The sequence below is a fragment of the Bos mutus genome, chromosome 22 (assembly GCF_027580195.1).
Source record: "Bos mutus isolate GX-2022 chromosome 22, NWIPB_WYAK_1.1, whole genome shotgun sequence".
NCBI lineage: Eukaryota > Metazoa > Chordata > Mammalia > Artiodactyla > Bovidae > Bos > Bos mutus.
This window is the reverse complement of record NC_091638.1, coordinates 43,723,063-43,745,662: the sequence shown is the minus strand read 5'-3', so window position 1 is coordinate 43,745,662 and position 22,600 is coordinate 43,723,063. Positions and strand designations below refer to the sequence as shown.

The following is a 22,600-nucleotide window of genomic DNA, read 5'->3' as shown; positions in this document are numbered from 1 at the left end:
TTCCGCCCGCAAGGACCCTTCTGGCCGCACCGACCCTTCCTTCATGCTGCAGTGCTGCAACATTTCCGCCACCGAGGGGGAAAAGCGGCCACGATCCCAAACAAAACACAAGAATTGGCGTGTGACTCATCTGCTTGGATACCTCCAGCCCCCAAACTGTCTTCCAGGAGTTTTCTGGGCCGAAGCTGTCCGATGTTTGAGCCTTTACTTCCCAGGGAAGAAGATGGACTGAAAGCCGCCAGCTGGGGACTTCAGGGTGATCAAGGCGCTGCTGGGTTTTCAAGGAGGTGATGGGGCTTGCGCTGGCTTGTCTTCCCACCCAAGTGAAGAGTTGCTGATGTTCACTGGTTATGCTTAGACAATGTACAGTTTGCTTTAATTTAAAATTGTGGGAGGGGATAAGGGGGTCTAGGCTTGTGAAGGGCAGCTCGGATCCGGTGGAACTCCTCTTTGTCCCTGGTAGGAGAGACACCCCCAAGTCTGTCCTCGATGCCGTCAGCCTTGGCCATCTTCACTTGCCGGCCGAACTCACACCCGTTTCAGGAGCGTCATGTCTACCTGGACGAGCCCATTAAAATTGGCCGCTCCGTGGCCCGCTGTCGACCAGCGCAGAATAATGCTACCTTTGATTGCAAAGTGCTGTCCAGGAACCATGCTCTCGTCTGGTTTGATCACAAGACGGGCAAGGTAATGTCACTAAGTTGTCTAACAGTCGTTGCTTTTCGTTTCCCTTTGCGCTTTCTGCGTAAATGTATGCAGGATCCCAGGGTTTGCACCCAGAGGAGACTTTTCAGCCAGGCGGGGAAACCCAACTTTTTGTGTGTCTGGTTCTAGTGACTGAATGGAAAACAGAGAAGGAATTGTAATTAAATGCCTCGAGAGGGCGATGGCATCTTGATAACGTGGTCATTCCCAGTGAAATCCTAAACCCTAATGCATTTTAGAAAACTAGATAGTGAAACTTGGCTTCTTGCTTTCGTTCTTTTCCGAAAGGTGAATTTGCAGTTCAGTGCTTGATGAAGAAAGCAGCACTTCCCAGAGCAATGCAGGGAATCTGTGGCCAGTACTACCCTGGGGCTCAAGTGTCTCAGTGATGAGATGTAGTTAACACCACAGCTTTTAACTGAGGACCTTTCTAGCAAAGGACAGTGTTTGTGTAAATTTACATTTTTAAAAGATTTGATACGTATTTACCTATGAAGGAGTAATTTGCAGTTATCAAAGCTAATTTAATTAAGCATGAACAACTAACTTTGTAATTTCAGAGTTTTGTTTGCAAATTGGATGAACATATACCAATTGCTTTTGAAAATCACTGTTGATGTGCCCTTCAGCACTTATTAAAAACAACTAACGCATACTTACAAAGGTGATATTTAGAAATCATTGTTAAAATTATTTTCTGAAATTATATCCAACTCTCGATTATTGCATTACCTAGATGTTATAGGATGAATTTAGTTCTCATTATGTATGAATATTTTAGCATTTTTATATTGGCACCCTAATTAACTGTATATGTAGGTGCTTATGTCTTACGAATACAAGAAAAAAAATTGGGTAAAAAGATCCTTTCAATTTTAAAACTATCTTTGTATGTGGAGAATACACTAAAGAGTTCATCTTTGTGCTTAAATCTCAAGTTTTAGTTAAGCTACTGAATCCGTTCCAACTTAGAATTAAGTTATGTAAGACTAATAATATCTCCGGTTTTACCTCCTGACTTTTTGGATCCTCTTGCTGAGTTTAATGATTAAGTCTGTTTTAAAAGAAGAATTTAAATCTTTTAGAAGAGTTGTGTTTTGAAATGAAGGAAACCTGAGCCTGAAAAGGAAGAGAGAAAGGAATACTCCTGAATCAAGGAATTATTATATAAATTGTTGTTCACAGAAAGGAGGAAAAGATTGCCCAAGTGCTCTGTGCTTGCATAATATCTATATCCTACTCTGTATGTAGAATGAGAACTAAAAAGTATGTTATTTTTCTGTGTAACACCAGATGCTCCTTATCTGTGGAACAGATCCTTTTTTCTCCCTGGGAACTAAAGTTTGGGTGCCTGAAAGACCTCATAGATTACCAATAGTTATTTAAAGAACTCATCTTTCCAGCAGACAAATTCAGACAGCAGTTACCAGCTAGTTGCCTTAACCAGCTTTTACATTTTTGTCTTTTTATGTCCCTGGGTAACAATTATGATGCAACGTAATCAGATAATAAGTTTTCTTAAAGTACATTGTACATGCACCATTTTTATTCTGATTCAGTAGTTAGAGGGGGCTCAGATTTTTTCTTTTACTTAGTTGAAAAACAGTGATTACATGAACAGTGCTTTTCATGGTTATACTAAAACCTGCATAATGGGTTATTTTGAGATGACATATCAATAGTAAGTGTTTTTTGTATAAATTGATATGATACGTTAAACTTTTGAATGGAATTTATTAGAAAACCTCATCAGGATCACAGCTTATTTCTACCATTTGAATTTTTTTTTCTTTCTTGCTTTTATTAGCTAAAACATACTCAGAATGTGAGGCCTTGACTTTAGAGTTCGATATAACTATTGATTATTGTACCACCTAATCTAGTTAAGACAAATAACCTGTCAGATCTTGCCATGTGATCAAATTGCTCTAGGAATTAACTACTTAAAATTTAGGTTTGAACAGACAGTAGGTTTTTATTGAGCATCTGTTATGTGCCATATATTGTAAGGTACATAGTTACAAAGAAAACCCACAGTTTGACCAAGTATCACTTACTGTTTTCTCTGTATGAAATTTCTAGTAGAAGGATTTGTTATAATTGTATCATAACAAAAGTCCCCAAAGCCTAATATATATTCTCAGCAAATTTCTTTGGATGATACTAGAATCCCCTCCTTCTGTATGCATTGCCTCAGGTAAGTTTGTTTGTTTTTCCTCAACCTACTTTAAACTTCAGGTTTCTCTTCTGGGGATAATAATAGTCCCTGGTGGCTCAGACAGTAAAGCGTCTGCCTACAATGCGGGAGGCCCGGGTTCGATCCCTGGGTCGGGAAGATCCTCTGGAGAAGGAAATGGCAACCCACTCCAGTACTCTTGCCTGGAAAATCCTATGGACAGAGGAACCTGGTAGGCTACAGTCTGTAGGGTCGCAAAGAGTCAGACGCGACTTCACTCACTTCACTCGTTGTTTTCACGATTCAGGTAATCATGTAAATCACTTAGCAGCCTGTTGCTTGCCCTTACTAAGGGCTCAGTCCTTAGAGAAGAGGGTATTTGGAGTGGAGAGACAAGGGAACTATCTAGGCAGGTCTTTGCAATTTGCTGTAGTGCTGTGGAATCTTAGGAAGGTAGAGCGACATTTTTTTCTTTCATGTGATGGCATGTGTGGAAGTAATTTTTTAAATTGAAACACAAGAAGTTGACCATTTTGTCCAAATTGGCACCTTACCTGGGAAGTGAATTGGGGTAATATGCCCTTTGGTTGACTTTCAATTTATGAGTGTTGCATTCTGCGTTTGCCATTAAGGGAAGACCTTTAAAAGCTGAAGGAAATAATAACCACTTAAAACCTTCTGATTAGTCAAGCCATACATGTTTATTGTAGGAAATCTGCAAAGTGTAGGCAGATGGAGAGCTCGGTGACACTTTTTAATGCTAAGTTCAAGGAATGTTTTAATGGTATTTAAAACCTGGTGACAGGTTTGGCACAAAGTGGAATTTAATAAGCTTCCCCAAATCATCTACTCAGTGATGTAGCAGGTGGATATTGCCCAGCTTGGATTCCGGCCCTGTGTATCATCTTTCACTCCTTTTTGGAGGTCAGACTCTTCAAATTAGATGGCAGATAATAGCATGTTACGATTTTTCTGTTGACTCAAGGTACCACTGAGCAAGCAAATCTGTCCATATGGTGGTTACACAGAAGAGCTAGTAAAGCAGGACTGCCTCCTGATTTGGATGGCCCTGTTTGATTTGAATCTTTGTGAACCAGTAATAGTCTAGTGGCTGACACAGTAGTCTATTTCCAGTCTCACTGTAGTTCACCAAGTAGTAAGTACTAGTGGTAGTTGTCTACTTCCAGTTTCACTTTTTAAATTTAAATTCAACACATTCTTGAGCACCTCTTCTATCATGATCTGTTTTAGTGTAGGGCATAGTGGTGGGTGAGGGAAGGGGGAGAAAAATCATAAGAATTGGTGAGAAATTGTTACCCCTTTTTAGGAGTTTATATTTCAGATCAAGAGGGTGACTAAACACCTTGAGAACAGTTGATTTAAGCTAAGATAGTATTATTTAAGTTTAAATGGCAAGAGAATGATGGTATTTGAGACTTTAAAATAGGAGTAGATAGGTACAGGTAAAGAGAAGATGCTTTTCTGACTTGTGTTTGTGTATAAGAGGATGAAGGTGGAATAAAACAGACACAGAAACTGATCTTGTTGGACTGAAGGGTCCTTTTGGAGAGTTGCCATGATAGTAGCTGTGAGAGAATATTGGCTGTGTGTATGTTTTCATGTTTGTGCCTTGTTTTTGTGATGAGTTGTCAGACCCTGGAGAAGAGGATCTCTGCCTTATGTGTTGTTTTCTTTTATTTCTTATGAAGTAGATGTTGAGTAACTGAAGCTGAGTAGAGAGTGGAGACAAGTTGTGGAGTGCCTTTATTTACTTTTCCAGGACGTGGACCCACGGGCTATGGAAAGACAGGGAGAGTTCTGTGCAGAGCACTGACATACGAAACCATAATATACGAGTGATAAAACAATATGTAGAATGACCTGGAACAAGGAAAACGGATAACCATTAGCTTAAGTTATTTTGTACTCTGTTACCATGCTATTCTAAATACTTTACATGTTAGCTTATTTAATACTTAAGTATCTATTTAAGATAGGTGGGAGTTCCTTGGTTGGTCCAATGGCTAAGACTTTTTGGCCTCTGTCTCACAGGATCTTAGTTCTCTGATCAGGGATGGAACCTGACCCCTGCTGCAGTGGAAGCTCGAAGTCCTAACCACCCGGCCACAAGGGAAGTCCTGAATCCAAGCACTTAACCACTCTGCTATTCCAGGGTTTTGTGAAAGCTTAGATACGATGCCATTTTGTAGGGGTACAGGCCAGGTTCACAGAAGGAATGAAAATGACTAAATGCCAGAAAGTGAAAAAAAGACAAGTGTGTTGTCTGTTAGGACTTCAGCAAATAGAGAAGTGCCATATGGACTGGAGATTGTAGGGAAGGTTTCATGGATGAGATGCAATTTGAGCTAAGACCTTAGGACTTTCTGAATAGGGCAGAAGGTAGACAGCCAGAATCAGTCAGAAAGGAGTTTTGGGTGGGAAGAAATCTAATGCCTCAAGTAAAGGCATAGAAGCAGGAATGATGTGGTATGTTTCAAGGACACTGCAAGAAAGTCACTGCAAGGGAGAAATCTCCAGAATTTGACAACCAGGGTTGTTTTCTTTTGTCTTCTTCCTATATGACTGCTGAGATCCTGGCCTCAGTTTTTGGGGAGAGTGGCAGATCCTATATTCATTGATTTTGTTTATTTGTGTTTTGTTTCAACAGATGCCTATTTTTTTTTGTTGTGGTTGTTGACAGAAGTTATAAAGGTCAGAAAGAGCTGATTTTTGTGAGAAAGACATGTATTTGACATGTTTAATACATATTAATGTAAACATGTTTGGAAGGCCCGGTTATATATCCCCAGGACGTAATCATTTCCTTCTGTCTTACTTTTCACAGTAGTGGAAAGTTAATGAAATATTTTATCCATCTTATCCATCCATTGTTTAAAATATGGACTGTGTATACACTTTAAACATTTTTGTTCTACTTATTTGACTTTACTCCCTTGGCTGAATTTACTCTTTACCTTCTCAGGCTCCTATTTGGTTTTCTCAAATGGTATTTATGTTAAAGCTTAGTATCTATTCTTTTTTACAAATAGTGCGGAGGGTATCTGTCATTCAGAGTTTTAAGTGAAAAGATTGTGAGATTGGTTCTTGATATATGTTAGCTACTTGAATTGATAAAAGTGGTGGCATTTGTTAGCTGCAGAAGTGTTCTAAAGACTCCTGCCTATGCTTCTCTCACTGCCACTGCCAGTAGATGAACAGTTGATATACCCCTATTCAAAATCTAGGTTGCTATACCATTAATTTTTTTTCCCCCATTGATTTTTAGCATGATATGAGTGAGTGAGTGAAGTCGCTCAGTCGTGTCTGACTCTTTGCAACCCCATGGACTGTAGCCTACCAGGCTCCTCCCTCCATGGGATTCTCCAGGCAAGAGTACTGGAGTGGGTTGCCATTTCCTTCTCCAGGGCATCTTCCTGACCCAGGGATTGAACCCGGGTCTCCCGCATTGCGGGTGGACGCTTTAACCTCTGAGCCACCATGCAAAGCCTTCAAAATCCGTCTCTCATTTCCGTTTTTTTTCCAGCTCTTGTTTTCTGTTACTCTTTTTTTTTTACCCTTTGCCCCAGACTCTGCAGTAGCTATGTGACAGTCCTCACTGTCCCTTGAAAAAGTGCCTTCCTTTCTTTTTTTTTTTTTTTTTTAGCTATTTTGTCTTCCAGAATGACTTTTCCCCTTTGTCCCTTGAGGCCCAGTTCCAGTGTGAAACCTTTCCCTACTCCCACTAACTGAAGAATTAATTGCTTCTTCCTCTCTGTTCCCATAAAACTTTGTATATAATTTCATTATGAGACACAAACAAGAAAATAACTGTGATGCAAATGTACTGTTGCTCAGCCAGATGTGTGCTTTTGAGAACAAGGGACTAGACAGTACATAAATGTTTGAATGAGTGAAATGAACAATGAAGCAGTCTCTGTTTCTGCGAACCCTGAGGGTCAAAAAGCAGAAGGTCATTCGAGTTAGTTCTCAATTTGAGATCACAGACTCAATTTCCAATAGGTAGTGTTTGTATAAATCATTACGTATAGAGCAGTTGCAGTGTCCAAGGCACTTTGCCAGGTGTTTTGGTATCTTAGATAATCTTGTGGTTGGTGATATAATTTTGAGCCATTATATTTATATCCATTCTCATGCAAAATAATACTTTTAAGGATTTAATAATATTCAGCATACTTTCTTATTTCACTTGATCTGTATAACACGTAGGAGGTAGGTAGAGCAACCGAAGACTGGCTCCATTTTATGAAAAAAGAGTTTGCTCTTTAGAGGTTATTTGCCCAAGGTCACCTCTTAGTAGCTATGGAGAGGTGGAACCAGAATCTAGATTGTTTCCCTCTGAAATAAAAGCTAGCTGCTACATTTATTCTAAACTATCTTATTATGGAATTAACAATTATAATGAAAATCTGTCTTTTGCTCTCTTTAAGGGTAATCTATTATTTTCTGGGAGTATGACTGAAAAACTTGTATGACAAACTTCCAAAGACTGAGAGAATCTGAGTTAATTATTTTTCTGAGTCAGCTAGCATTTTTTAAACATACCCCTACTACTCCTAGCAATAAATGTATTTTTTCCTAAGTTTGCATTCAGGCAACTGATTTGGATTTGAGTGTTTATGCAAATAAATGAAACGGCCTTGGAAAAACTTGTTTGCCATGTAAATTTTTAATCCTTTATAAAGAGAACAACTGACAGGTGTAGAGGAAAAAGGAAAGTTTGTGTAGGTATTTAAAAGCATGGAAGACTTTGGTGATTCTACTGAATCCTTTGTAAAATGTATAATCTGGATTAGATTTTAATTTAAAAATGTAGGAAAGTTTGTTTTCTTATTTATTTGCTTTAAGGTTTTATCTATACTTTCAGGCTTATGGTTTTATCTACATTTATAACTACTGACTTATTCTAGCTGAGCCAGGTAGAAATGAATTTCAAATATGGATTTTCAAGCTATTATTTATTTTCTTATTTTTTATTTGCACAAGTAACAGGAATACATTCTTATAAAAATTGAAGCAATAGGGAAGTATGTGGAGTATATGTACATCATCTTTCACATAGGTACCTTTTACCTTCTTCCCTTCTAATACCATTGTTATTAGTTTGGTATGTAATTTTCAGAATTTCTACTGTGCATTTGTCTACTTGGTTATATAGATAAATAGTTTTTTGTTGTTTTTTTTTTCATAAGCAATTGGATCATAATTCTGTATGTACCTGTTAGCTGATGATATCAAGTGAATTGTAATAAGCTTATCTAAAATGTGTTGATATGCTCTGAGTTAAGACCAGCATCTAGACTGCTGTAAAATTAATATCACTTCATTGAGTGCTTACCAGGTAGTATACTGAGTTCTATATACGTTATCTCATTTAATCCTCACAACAGACTTATGCAGTAGGTACTATTATTATCCTCACAGTGAGAAAACGTACGTTTCAGGGAGGTGAAGGAATTTTTTGTTCAGGGTAACACAGGTAGTGGTGAAGTCAGGGTTCGAACCCCAGTCATTTGATTGCAAAATGCATACTCTTGATCACTCTGTTGCTTGCTTCCTCAGCACCTCTACACAATTAGTCATTGTTAATCTCATCACCAACCAGTTAGTGAGCAATAGACTGAAAGAAAAAAATTGAAATAAAAACCTTATTGTCTATTAACTCATAGATATTTTTTTTTTCATAGATATTTTTTGTAGTAAATCTGTATAGAGTTTTAATTGAAGGTCAGTTCCTCAAACAGTATTTATTCATCACTTAAATTTTTACAATTTGAAAAAGAAAACAACTCTACATGTAAAGATATTGTAGTATCACTGTTCAGATAGTATAATATACTATAAAAAGGTACATTATATAGTATATAATATGCTAAAAAAATACTCTTTTTTCATTAGATAATTTATAAACATACTTTATATTTATTGAGGTATAGTTGATTTGCAAAATGTGTTTCACGTATATAACAGTAGATCACGATTTTTAAAGATTATTCTCCATTTAAAGTTGTTATAAAAAATGGACTATATTCCTTGTGCTGTACAATTTATCCTTATAGCTTATATATTTCATAGATAGTGAAGTGAAGTCGCTCAGTCGTGTCTGACTCTTTGCGACCCCGTGGACTGTAGCCCACTAGGCTCCTCCGTCCATGGGATTCTCCAGGCAAGAATACTGGAGTGGGCTGCATTCATAGATAGTAGTTTGTACCTTTTAATCTCCTACTCCAGTCCTTTCCTTCTCCCCACTGGTAACCACTATTTTCTTCTCTGTATCTGTGTGTCTATTTGTTATATTCAATGGTTTGCTTTATTTCTTAGATTCTACGTATAAGGGTTAACATACAGTACTGGTCTTTCTCTTTCTGACTTATTTCACGAAGCATAGTACCATCCTGGTCCATTCATGTTGTTGCATATGGAAAAATGTCATTCTTTTTTGTGGCTTAGTAGTATTTCATTGTATATATGTACCAAATCTTCTTTACGCATTCATTCGTTGATGGACACTTAAGTTGGTTCCATATCTTGGCTATTGTAAATAATGTTGCTATGAACATTGGGGTGCATGTTTCTTTTTGAATTAGTCTTTTTTGCTTTTTTTGGCTATATACCAAGGAGTGGAATTGCTGGATCATATGGTAGTCCTATTCTTAGTTTTTTGAATAATATTCATACTGTTTTCCACAGTGGCTACACCAATTTACAGTCCCACCAAAAGTGTATGAGTTCCCTTCTCTCTACATCCTTCACTGGATAATTTCTAAGTATAATATGTTTGGGGTTGTATTTTAATTTATATATATGAACCTCCCCCTATAAGTAAATCTAATTTAGAAAACAATGAATTAATTTGTTTTTTAACTATTTAAATGTAGAAACATTAACTATATTATTAGATGCCAATTATAAATTTCCTTTCACTTCCAAAGTTCAGGGATAGAAGGTAAGATAATGCTGTATGTTACTAGTATAGCTGTGGTAGCTGGTTGTAGAATAAACAAAATCTATAGGTTTGAATTTTTTGGAAAAGTTTGCTTAGTAAAAGGGAATGTTATAGAGTTATCAAATAAACCAGCAATTTTACTTCTATGTATATACCCAGAAGAAATCAAAACATATGTCCACACAAAAACTTGTACAGATATTCATAGTAGAAAAAAAATAGAAACTACTCATTATCCATCAACTGATGAGTGGATAAATAAAGTGTGGTATACTATATAAAAAAATATTATTTGGCAGTTAAAAGGAATGAAATATTGATACATGGAATAACATGGTTGAACCTTGAAAACACTATGTTAAGTGCAAGAAGCCAGACACAAAAGGCCACATATGGTTTAATTTTATTTACATGCAGTTGGTAAAGAATCTGCCTGTAATCCAGGAGACCCATGTTTGATCCCTGGGTTGGGAAAATCCCCTGGAGAAGGAAATGGCAACCTATATCAGTATTGTTACCTGAAGAATTCCATGGACAGGGAAGTCCATGGAGTCGTAAACAGCTGGACACGATTGAGCAACTAACACACATGGAATGTGCAGGATAGGCAGCTCACTGGAAAAGAGCCTGATGCTGGAAAGACTGAAGGGCGTAGAAGGGGGCGACAGAGGATGAGATGGTCGGGTGGCATCACCCACTCAATGGATGTGAGCTTGAGCAAGCTCCGGGAGACAGGCAAGGACAGGGAAACCTGGTATACTGCAGTCCACAGGTTGCAAAGAGTTGGACACAACTTTGCTACTAAACAACAACAACAACAGGATAGGCAATTCCACAGAAGGAAAGTAGATTAGTGGTTTTGAGGAGCAGGAAGTAATGGGAAGAGTGATGGTTAATTTTATGTGTAAACTTGGAGAGGCCAGGGTGTCCTGTTTTGGTTAAATATCAGTCTAGATGTTGCTGTGAAGGTATTTTTAAATTGTGGTTAACATTTAAATCAGTAGGCTTTGGGTAAAGCAGATTACCCTCAAGAATGGGAGTGAGCCTTATCCAATTAGTTGAAAGCCTAAAGAAAAAAGACTGAGGTTTCCCCCAAGAAGGAATTCTGCCTTCAGAGGGCCATCATATTCCAGGCTGCAATAGCAGCTCTTCCTTCTCTAGCTTGCTGGCCTACCCTGGAGATTTCAGACTTGTCGGCCCCCAGCATGTTACGGGAGCTAATTCCTTAACATAAATCTTTATCTCTGTATGTATATATGTATATGGTGTGTGTGTGTGTGTGTGTGTGTGTGCACACACACCTACATCCCCTTAGCTCTGTTCTAGACAACCCTGGCTGATAAATACATGGAGTGACTGCTAAGTTGGTACAGGTTTCTTTTTGGGATGATCAAAATGTTATAAAATTGTGATTGATGGTTGCACAGCTCTGAACTGTATACTTTAAATTGGTAAATTGTATGGTATGTGAATTAAATCTCAAAAAAAAAAAACTCCTATGGAAAAAAGAGATATTAGATGCTGAAATAGACTTGTGAAACCAAGTAGTATGTAAGGAAGTGGAAGAGTGTAGAGTTCAAAGTGGGTAGGACCAGCAGAGCAGCTTTTGAAGTACGGTGTGGCGTAATTTTTGTCACTCGTTTCTTAGTGTGAATACCTTATACTCTTGGTTAAACTTTTGTTTATTAAATTTAGTAGACAGAGAGTGTGTTTCGAAACTTTACGTTTGTTGAAACAAAAGTCTAACCAAGAGTAAGATATTGATACTAAGGAAGTAGTGACAAAATTTTGGTATTACTGAGAAGTTTTAATGCCAAAGTCTTCATGTGGGAGTTGAGAAATGGTTGGAAAGGTGCACTGTATAAGTCTCAATCTGAACCTGGAGATCTTAAGATAATAATTTTACTCACCAGTGACTCTCTTGTATATTCAGGCTCATAGAGCATGGTAAAATATTGGTGGAATGAATGATGTTGTCTTGACTAAGGAAGTATTCATAGTTGTGCTTAAACTGGGACTGTTTCTGGTCTTTAACAAGTATCTCAGTGTCTCTTGTGCAGACAGAGCAGTGTAGCGCCCAGTTGTTAGTTGCTAAGTTGTGTCTGATTCCTTTGCGGCCCCATGAACTGTAGCCTGCTGGTCTCCTCTGTCCATGGGATTTCCCAGGCATGAATACTGAAGTAGGTTGCCATTTCCTTCTCCAGGGCATCTTCTCGACCCAGGGATCAAACCTGAGTCTCCTGCATTGGCAGGTGGGTTCTTCACCACTAAGCCACCAGATAGTGCCCAGTATGTAGTACTGAAGAATACAGTTACAATACAAGTAAGTCCAACAATAGAAGTATTTATGAATTACTGTTTCCAAGGAGCTAAGGGAGTGATGTATTCCTTATCCTAGTATTGGGGGTAGAAAATATGGAAGGAGTGAAGAGAACTTCCCAGAGAAAGTTGTTTTTAAGCTACTGTTTGAAGAATGAGTTTTTTACTCTCTGTATAAAAAAGAGCAGGACTTTCCAGCCCCAGGGAATCGTGTGTATTTAAGGCAGAAAAGCCTAAAGAGAATGATGTAATCTGGGAAATGCAAACACAGAAGTTAGCAGAATTGAGGAGGGTAGAATAAAACTGCTGTCAAATCTTTGGACTAGTCAAACACTGCTGGTAGAAGTTCTAGGGTTGGGCTACCTTAGTTGGAATCCTGGCTCCACTGCTTGCCAGACGTGTGACCTTGGGGAGTCTCTGTGTCTCCTTTTCCCTCATCTGTAAAAGGAGGCTAATAGTGGGATTTGCCCTAAGGATCATTGTAGAGACCATGAGAATTCACATAAAGCAGTTAGCAGAATGCTTGGCATGGAATAAGCACAAACAGTCTCTGCCTTAGAGTAGTTCAATTTAGGATTTTTTTACTTCATGATGGTATGAAAGTGATAATAGATTCAGTAGAACAGTACTTCAGGTTTTGGATTTTGATCTTTTCCTGCAATGTGTGGTATGGTACTCCCTTGGGGTACAGGGTTAGTGACAGCAAGCCACAGCTCCTCGTCAACTGTGCAGTCACAAGGGTAAACAGCTTATACACTTACAACCGTCTGTGCCCACACAACCCTTCTGTTTTTCATTTTTAGTATAGTATTCAATCGGAGAAGGCAATGGCAACCCACTCCAGTCACTACTAAGCGACTTCACTTTCACTTTTCACTTTCATGCATTGGAGAAGGAAATGGCAACCCACTCCAGTATTCTTGCCTGGAGAATCCCAGGGACAGAGGAGCCTGTTGGGCTGCCGTCTATGGGGTCGCACAGAGTCAGACATGACTGACGCGACTTAGCAGCAGCATAGTATTCAATAAATTACATGAGGTATTCAGCACTTCATTATAAAATAGGCTTTGTGTTAGATGTTTTTTCCCAACTGTAGGCTAACTTAAGTGTTGTGAAGATGTTTAAGGTAGGCTAGACTGAGCTAGGAGAAGGCAATGGCACCCCACTCCAGCACTCTTGCCTGGAAAATCCCATGGATAGAGGAGCCTGGTGGGCTGCAGTCCGTGGGGTCATGAAGAGTCGGACACGACTGAGGACTTCCCTTTCACTTTTTACTTTCCTGCATTGGAGAAGGAAATGGCAACCCACTCCAGTGTTCTTGCCTGGAGAATCCCAGGGACAGGGGAGCCTGGTGGGCTGCCGTCTCTGGGGTCGCATACAGTCCGACACGACTGAAGCGACTTAGCAGCAGCAGTAGCAGACTGAGCTATGATGTTGAGTACGTTAGATGGATGAAATGTGTTTTCAGCTTACAATAGGTTTATTGGGATGTAACATCATTGTAAGTCTAGGGAGATCTGTACTCAATAACTTGTATCTATTTTAATTTTTCTTTGTATTTTTAGTTGATGTGTTTCCAGAGTAAAACCTATAAGCTTATTTTTCATAAGTATGCTTTTTCATGATTAAAAACGTTTTCTCTCCTTTGAATATCATGTCTTTAGAGTCTCCTCAACTAAGTAAATTATTTGATACCTTGGAACTTTTTTGAATGTGTTAAAGAAGTAGTGTGACACAGTAAAAAAATATTTGGTCTTTGTCCGAGGTTCCTGGCACACAACTAAAACTCTTGGAATCTCCTGAATTTATCATTCTTATCGAGTGTCTTTTGTATGTTAATAAGGTAACTGGTGGGTGGCAGACCCTGGATAGCTGGTGCTGGTCAGGATGATGTTGGTCACCAGAAAGACAAAGTGATTGGAGGGCTGGAACTGTGAGACCTGCTTACCATCTCTGGGGAGAGGAGGGGTAGCAGGTTGAATGAAGTCTGAATTCTATAAAGACTCTTGAACAGTGAGGTTCTGGGAGCTTTCGGTTTGGTGATCACATCAAGGTCCTGGAAGGGTGACTCAGCTGAAAAGACATGGAACCTTCTTGCCCTTTCCCCCATATCTTATTCTTTGCAGCTGTTTCATTTGACCGTTCCTAAATTATATCCTTGTTGGAGGTGTCAGTGACAACCTGGGACTTTGACTGGCATTAGAAATGGGGGCAGTCTTGTGGGAATGAGCCCTTAACTTTTTGAATGTGGAATCCACTCCAGGCAGATAATGTCAGAATTGAATAGGACACTCAGCTTGTATTGGGGCTCCCCTGATAGCTCAGCTGCTAAAGAATCCACCTGCAATGCAGAAGACCCTGGTTTGATTCCTGGGTTAGGAAGATACCCTGGAGAGGGAAATGGCAACCCACTCCAGTGTTCTCAACTGAATAATCCCAATGACAGAGGAGCTTGGTGGGCTACAGTCCATAGGGTCGCAAAGAGTCAGACATGACTCAGCAACTAAGCACAAACACGAATGAACAGCTTGTATTAGAAAGTTGGAAAAGTAGTGTTGGAAAAGACAACCACACATTTAGTAACACAAGTATTGTGAGTATAAACAGTTCAAATAGTCTTATTAATATCCATTATCCAGCACTACCAAGTTTGTATGGTTTCCCTTTAAAAGGAACAAAAAATCATTAGCATACTTGGCCTACGATGCTTGATATGGAATTAAAGCAGTTGAATAAGTTATATGATGAAAATCTAGTTAATCAGGAAATGTAAAAGAGTGTATATGCTATATTAGGCAACATGGGGCATAATGAAAGTATTAGGATGTTACTTTGATCTTCGAGGAGCTTATTGTAGTTTAATTGGGAAGCCAAAGCTAACTCCATAAACAACTAGGGAAGAATTAAGTTCTAAATGGAATTAAGAGCTCTATGTGGTTAAGGTGGAGAAAGCTTGAATTGGACCCTGAAGATTTAGGGTAGAAGATAACAGGTGTACTTGGTGTATAAAAGTCTTCGTGAAAAGGCATGAAGCCAGAGGGATAGTCTAGTGGCAGTTGTGTGTTCAGTTCAGTTCAGTTCAGTAGTTCAGTCGTGTCCGACTCTTTGCGACCCCATGAATCACAGCACACCAGGCCTCCCTGTCCATCACCAACTCCCGGAGTTCACTCAAACTCACATCCATCGAGTCAGTGATGCCATCCAGCCATCTCATCCTCTGGCGTCCCCTTCTCCTCCTGCCCCCAATCCCTCCCAGCATCAGAGTCTTTTCCAGTGAGTCAACTCTTCGTATGAGGTGGCCAAAGTACTGGAGTTTCAGCTTTAGCATCATTCCTTCCAAAGAAATCCCAAGGCTGATCTCCTTTAGAATGGACTGGTTGAATCTCCTTGCAGTCCAAGGGACTCTCAAGAGTCTTCTCCAACACCACAGATCAAAAGCATCGATTCTTTGGTGCTCAGCCTTCTTCACAGTCCAACTCTCACATCCATACGTGACCACTGGAAAAACCATAGCCTTAACTAGACGGACCTTTGTTGGCAAAGTAATGTCTCTGCTTTTGAATATGCTATCTAGGTTGGTCATAACTTTCCTTCCAAGGAGCTGTAATACTGGATGGACCAGGCAGTTGGGGTTAGATGGCGGCGAACTTATCAGGTTCCATTTCTGGAAGACTGTGAAGGTATAAGCGTTGATGGGGCAATAGGGCAGAAATCTTGAAGGAACCAAGGCCCAAGCCCTGGGATTAAGAATCTTGGTTTGTAATTTAGGGGAAAGTCATGCCTCCCATTAATCCAACCAAATAACCCTGATAACTAGGCTGATATGTTCTACAGTGGGTTATGAAATACCCATCTGATTTATTAAGGTGGATTTAATAATAAAGTGATAGGAAAATGGTGAGGACTTGATTCATAATGAGTAGACAAAATTCGAAGTTTCCCAAGTATGATTTCTTATTTTCAAGATTCTTTTTCTCTTGGCATATTACAAAATTCCACTTCTGTGCCTCATTTCAAGGTATTTTTTGGTCAGTTACTCTGAATTCTGGAATAAACTTAAATGCCATTTCTGACATTGTCAGAAGTATAGATTTACTGTTTTGAATGAAAAATGAAAGAAGTTACAAGGATAATGAAGAGAATATTGTATACGAATGTCCAAGTCAGAGGCAAATATTAAGTGACAGCACTTACTTCAGTAGATGTAGATTTTAAAGCATAAAATTTATGTAGTAGTACTGCTCTTGCCATTTTAAATTGATGCTGTAAGCTGAGGTTTTTGTTCATAATTGTCAGTTGTATGGAGGCAGAGTTTTCAGATAAGCATCAGTGAAGTTTATTGACATTATTGTGGTTTTTCTTTTTCATTTTTTTTAGCTTTATTATTCCTATTGTTCTTGGTTTTAATAGTTCATTTATTCCTGCCCCTCCTTACCTGATTTGAGAATTGTATCAGAATTTTATCCTTTGTTTTAGCTGCATCTGTTTTGAAACCTGATGTAACAATAAGTAAACTTTTTGAACAGTGTGTGAGAAACTGATTAAAAGGCATTTTCCATTGTTAGGTGGTTCCATTATAAAAGTTAGTCATTATTGCTTCCTAGTTTTACTATTTACTATCTGTATTACTACTGCTCTGTCATTGCAACATGGAAGTACAGGTAAGAAAATTACAGATTTCATTGTAGCTCTACTGATTACTGTTGCCATGTTTCATGTGTGTGTGTGTGTGTGTGTGTAGAAAATATATATGTATTTAATTCTGATATTTGACTCTTGCTGCCAAAATATTATTCCCCAGAACAAGATATTTGGAGTGTAGGTATCTGAATGTTGGGACTAGAGGAAAAAAAAACTTTTTTTTTTAAAAGCCACTTTAAAAAAGATTTGTTAAAGGGGAATACTCTTTTTCTTTTCTGATTTTTCTGTTATTAGTGTCATAGCTCCAGGTTTATGACTATGTAAAACCCTGATGCTAACTGCTAAGTCGCTTCAGTCGTGTCCGACTGTGCGACCCCACAGACAGCAGCCCACCTGGCTCCCCCGTCCCTGGGATTCTTCAGGCAAGAACACTGGAGTGGGTTGCCATTGCCTTCTCCAATAACCCTGATAGTAGCAGTTAATACTGTTACTCAGCTCACCTAAGCTTTCTTTTGCTTTTGAATTTTCTGATTATCTGCAGAGTTGGGCTGGGTAAGTCTGAGTTTTATATATAGCTTTAAGCAGTGCAGGTGCACAAAATAAAAAACTGATATAATTTTTATGTATGTTTTACATTGTTACTTTTATTATATTTTCCATTTTCTATTGCTGTCACTTGAAAATTTTTCATTAATTCCTACTTTGTGGTTTTTAATCTCTCGGCTGTTTTAAGTATAGATATATTTTGGATAAATTCTGGATTTTCTTATTCTAAATTAGAATTTATTAGATGAAAGTTTAATGCTGTTGTGACAACATTTTGCTGATTGCCACAATTCTCACTAGTTTACCCCTTGTCTTCATAAAATGAACTTGGATCATGTTTATGACAAAGCTTACCCCTTGATTATATATTATTCTGGAAATTATATTATTCTTGATTATATATTATCAACTCCTTAATTATTATTGCCCTAAGAAATTTGCAATCTCTAAAAAAGACAGTGGCCTATGCTGCCTTGTATCCCTTCAGCGTAGGTACAGTGCCTTGTTCTTGGTATGTAGTTGAAAAAGTTATTGCCAGTACAGTACCTTTCTTCAAAGAGATTGTAGAAATACTAACTTAAGAAATTTGTCTTTTTTTTTTTTTTTTAAGACTTTGTAAGGGAATCTAGACTATTTTTTTCCTTGGAGTAGGAAAGAATACCAGAAATAATTCACAGAAACAACACATTGAAGTAAAATATCGATAAATTGAAATGTTAAAATTAATTGTTTTCATTCAATAGAATAAAAAAAATGAAGACAAAAAAAAAAGAGATAATTATAGTACACATCACTTGTAAAGGATTGATATCCAGAATGTAAAAAGAACTTTGTCCAAATTAGTACCAGATACAACCCAACGGAAACAGTGGTCAAAAGAGACTCCCAGAAGAAGTAAAAATGGCTAATAAGATGTTCAGTGTAACTAGGGAACTGTAAATGGAGACCTTGAGGCACCATACATACTCATCTTAAAGTTAGATAGTATCGAGTGTGGGTGACACTAGAGCAATAGGCCTCTGATGCTGTGTTCTTGATATGATGAGTTACACTGATTGAGTTTTGAATATGAAATTAACTTCATATTCCTGGGATAAAATCCACTTGATTGTACGTGTTATCCTTTTTTACATTGCTGGATTTGATTTACTTATATTTAGTTCAGGCTTTTTGCTTCTCTGTTCATGAAAGATTAGTCTTAAATGCATGTTAAGAGTTTACTATTGAAGTCATCTGGATCTGTCTTTTTTGTTGTTGTTGGAATGTTTTAAACTGTAAGTTTAATTTCTTTGTTAGCTATATAGCTTTTCAGGTCTTTTTCTTCTCCTGTTAACTTCATTAGGTTGTGTCTTTCAAGTAATTTGTCTGTTTCATTTAATTTGTTACATTTATTGACATAACATAACATTACCTCATTATCCTTTTAATGTCTATAGAATCAGTAGTGATGTTACTTGTCTCATTCTCAATACTGATAATTTGTATCTTTTCTGTTTTCATTATTTTGGCTAGACATATATCAGCTTTATTTCTTTCTTAAAGAATCAAGTATTTAAAATAGATTTTTCTTTATTATTTTTTCTACTTTCTGTTCTATAGCTTTCTGCCCTCATCTTTATTGTATCCATTTTTCTACCTTCCTCAGGTTTAATTTCCTCTTCTGTTTGCCAGTTTCTTAAATTGGAAGCTTAGATCACTGATTTAAAACCTCTTCTAATAAAAGCATGTGATGCTATAATATAACCATTTTAATGAACAAGTTGACATTATTACAATGTTAAACTTGTATATATCTAGTGACCCAGCAGTTTTTCACCTAGATATATATGCTAGAAAAATTTTCTTCCTATAAATCTGTATCAGGAGACATGCTGAAGCATGTTGGTAGTAGCATTTTTCACAATAGCAAAAACTGGAAACAGTTTAGATGCCCATTGACAGAAATACATATACATTTCTTCTAATTTACACTATGGAATACTGTACAGAAGTGAACAGGAATGTACAACAGCTGTGTATGTCAGTGTAGTGAACTGAGAAATTTTGAATGAAAAAAGCAAGTTAAAAGAATACTTAGACTATGATGCCAGTTAGTATAAAGTTTAAAAATCACAATACTCATTCATACATCCATTTTACTACATATATAGTAATAGAATGGTAAACATATTTCCTCTTGAGGGTGGCAGAGAGAGAATATAAAAATAGCTAAATTTTACATAATATATACTGTAAAGTGTTAAATAATTTACATATGTGTATACTTATTTAATTCTCATAATTAAAGAGTACTTGCTATAAAGCAGGCATTATTATTATTCTCATTTATAAGTAAAAGGGGTTATAAATAAAAATGCAGAAAACTTTAACTTCCCCAAATCCTACTGCTAGTAACTGGTAAACTTATATTCAGACTCCAGCACAGTTTGGCTGTAGAGTCTGTACTCTTAACCCTTAAACATACTGCTTGAGCCATGGGATGGGTAGGGAATGGGTTCTAAAGATGGGTGTAAGGACATGGATATTTCTTTTATTATTTTTTTAGTTGTTATTCATGTTTATTTTTATATGTATCAACTATTTAATTAAACATTTAAAAGAAAAATAACAAAAATCAAGCTATGTGAAATGGAATGTAAGAAGCATATGCACCCAAACTGTACCCCCAATGAAAGTTTAGGAATTCAACACTTTTAATTTTCTCTGACATATTTCCTAGATACTAGTAGATCATGAAATGTCAGCAGTCATATAGATGATGTGTTATTAATGTTTTATGTCCTGATCTTGGTGATAATTATATGAGTATGTTGGCTTAGTAGTGATTCATCAGGCTGTACAGTTTTTATTTGTTCACTTTGTAGGTATTCCATACTTTAATAAATTCTTTATAATAAAAAAATCACAATGAAGATTTTTCTAAATTCCAGGGATTTCTTATTGTAGCTACATTATGTATGTGTTTGTTGAGATGATCACAAGAGCATTATAGGATGAGTGATGAAGTAAAGGGGCTGACTTTTTGAGATTCTACTTCATCATAAAGTCTATAAAAAGAATGAGGGAGATGTCTTTGTACTGAAAGAGAGAATTTTCCAAGATATGTATTGTCAGATGATAAAACAACACGATAAATGAGGCACAAAACAGTGTATATAATAATCTACCTTTTGTGCAAAGGAGGGAAAATCTATATTTATTGTTTATGTGTTCATGCATAAAGATATCTGGAAGGATACAAAGGAATCAGTAACTGTGGTTACTTGAGAGTAGGATGAGGGGTGAAGACTGAGTTGACCTGAGATAAGGTGGCAGAAAGACTTTTCAGTGTATGTCCCTTTCTGGTTCTTTTGAAACTATACCACCTATTCTAAATAAATCAACAAAATAATTTATTAATTTGAAAAGAAAATACGGTTAGCGTGGCTCTTTTAGGTAGATTCATATGTTTCCATTTCCAGGAGATTTGGTTTTATAATCTCTTGAAATGGAGAAATTTGGGGAATACTATACCATTAATTAATAAAGATTTATGGTCAAAAAGGACTGTTTCAGTTAGAGTCTCACTCTTTCCAGAATCTCCCCTTTTCTAGTGTTACTTCACTTCTTGGATTACCTTCAGCAGCCTCTTTTGGGTATTGTGCATTTATAGGGAGAACTTACCTTTTAATGATGAGGGTTTTTAAAATAACACAACCTTATTTTAAACAGTTTTATAATTTATAAACTGCTTTGGCACTGTGACTTTGACATTTCTGACATCATTTAACTTTAAAAGTAGGAAAAGTTAGTGTTTAGATGGCCAAAATATTCCTTTTTTTCTTTTAAAACGTGTCTTTTAAAGACACATTTTATAAGCATGATAAAAATTACTCTTTAAATCAAAATCTCCAGAAGTTGAAATGGAGAAGTTGAAATGGAGATTAATAATATAAATTTATATACTGTTTTAGGGATATATTTAAAACCACTCCCTTAAAAACTGATCCAGAATTAAGGTGAAAGAAAAAGTTGTTATTTTTTTGTAGGGACATGGAAAGAAATATAATATGCATCCTAGGCTGCATATTAGAATCATCCAGCGCTTTTAAAATACACCAGGGCCTAGGCCCAGTCCCCTAGAGATTATGGTTTAATACTTATAAATTATTCATATTTTAAAAATCTGTACATTGTTAATATCTATGCAGATCATGTTGGCAGTATGAATATACTATTTTGATGGAATACTGAGAAGTGAAAATATATTAACCTAACCATACATTTCTGTAGTAAGTGGAATAAAGTATCAATTTTTTTCCTAGGCATTTATTTTCCTGTTTAGACTGCTGATATCAGCTAACAGATAAAAAATAAAACCTTACCTTTAAAAAAAAAAGATAAAGAGAAAAGAAACACATAGAAAATATCCTGTGTGATGTTTTTGGTTAGTGATTTTTATAAACTGCCCATATGCCCATACAGGTGTTATAATGAAGTTTACTTATAAAATGAGTGTGGAACTCAGTTGAAGTGCTGTTATGGTTTTAGATGCTTTGAATAAAAATAGTACCAATGTGTAGGAAAATGAGAAAGATTAAGTATTAACTTACTGTGAAAATTTCCATTTCAGCACCTTATGTAATTTTTAGTGCATGTACTCCAGTATGGAATAAAATGCTAGCAAGATTTAGCAAACATGAACATTTACTTACTTTTAGACATTTTGAAGTACATCTCTTAGTCTGTATAGATTAGGAATTATATCAGTCATAATTAAACCATAATTTCCTGACATCCTGAGAGAATGAGTCATTTTAGAAGATTGGATTTTCTGATGAGTTGAAAATTATGCCTTTTGCTTCCATATAATTTTTGGGTCATGGAAATTTTTCTAAAGTGATTGGACATTTCTCTATCACTTTGAATCATGTAAAAGATATAACTTTTTTTTTTTTAATTTAATTTTAAAATAATTAAAAAATTAAAGTACAGTTGATTTACAATGTGCTTATTACTACTGTACAGCAAAGTGATTCAGTTGTGTTAATACATATATAATATAGATACACACACATTCTTTTCTATATTCTTTTCCATTATGGTTTATCACAGAATATTGAATATAGTTCCCTGTGTGCTATACAGTAGGATCTTGTTGTTTATCCATTCTGTATATAATAGTTTGCATCTACTAACCCCAAACTCCCAATCCACCACCCCACCCTGGCACCACAAGTCTTTTCTGTGCATGTATGAGCCTGTTTCTG

At 36.8% G+C, this 22,600-nt stretch overlaps 1 protein-coding gene across 33 annotated transcripts in view; it reads left to right on the top strand.

The window, feature by feature from the left end:
* The first annotated feature begins 489 nt into the window (after nt 1-489).
* SLMAP (sarcolemma associated protein) overlaps nt 490-22,600 on the top strand; it is a 150,856-nt gene continuing 128,745 nt past the window's right edge. For all 33 annotated transcript variants that reach the window (XM_070359881.1, XM_070359882.1, XM_070359871.1 and 30 more), the window contains exon 1: nt 490-687. In XM_070359881.1, the coding sequence (XP_070215982.1) occupies nt 490-687 (198 nt within the window). The remainder of the gene's footprint in view (nt 688-22,600) is intronic.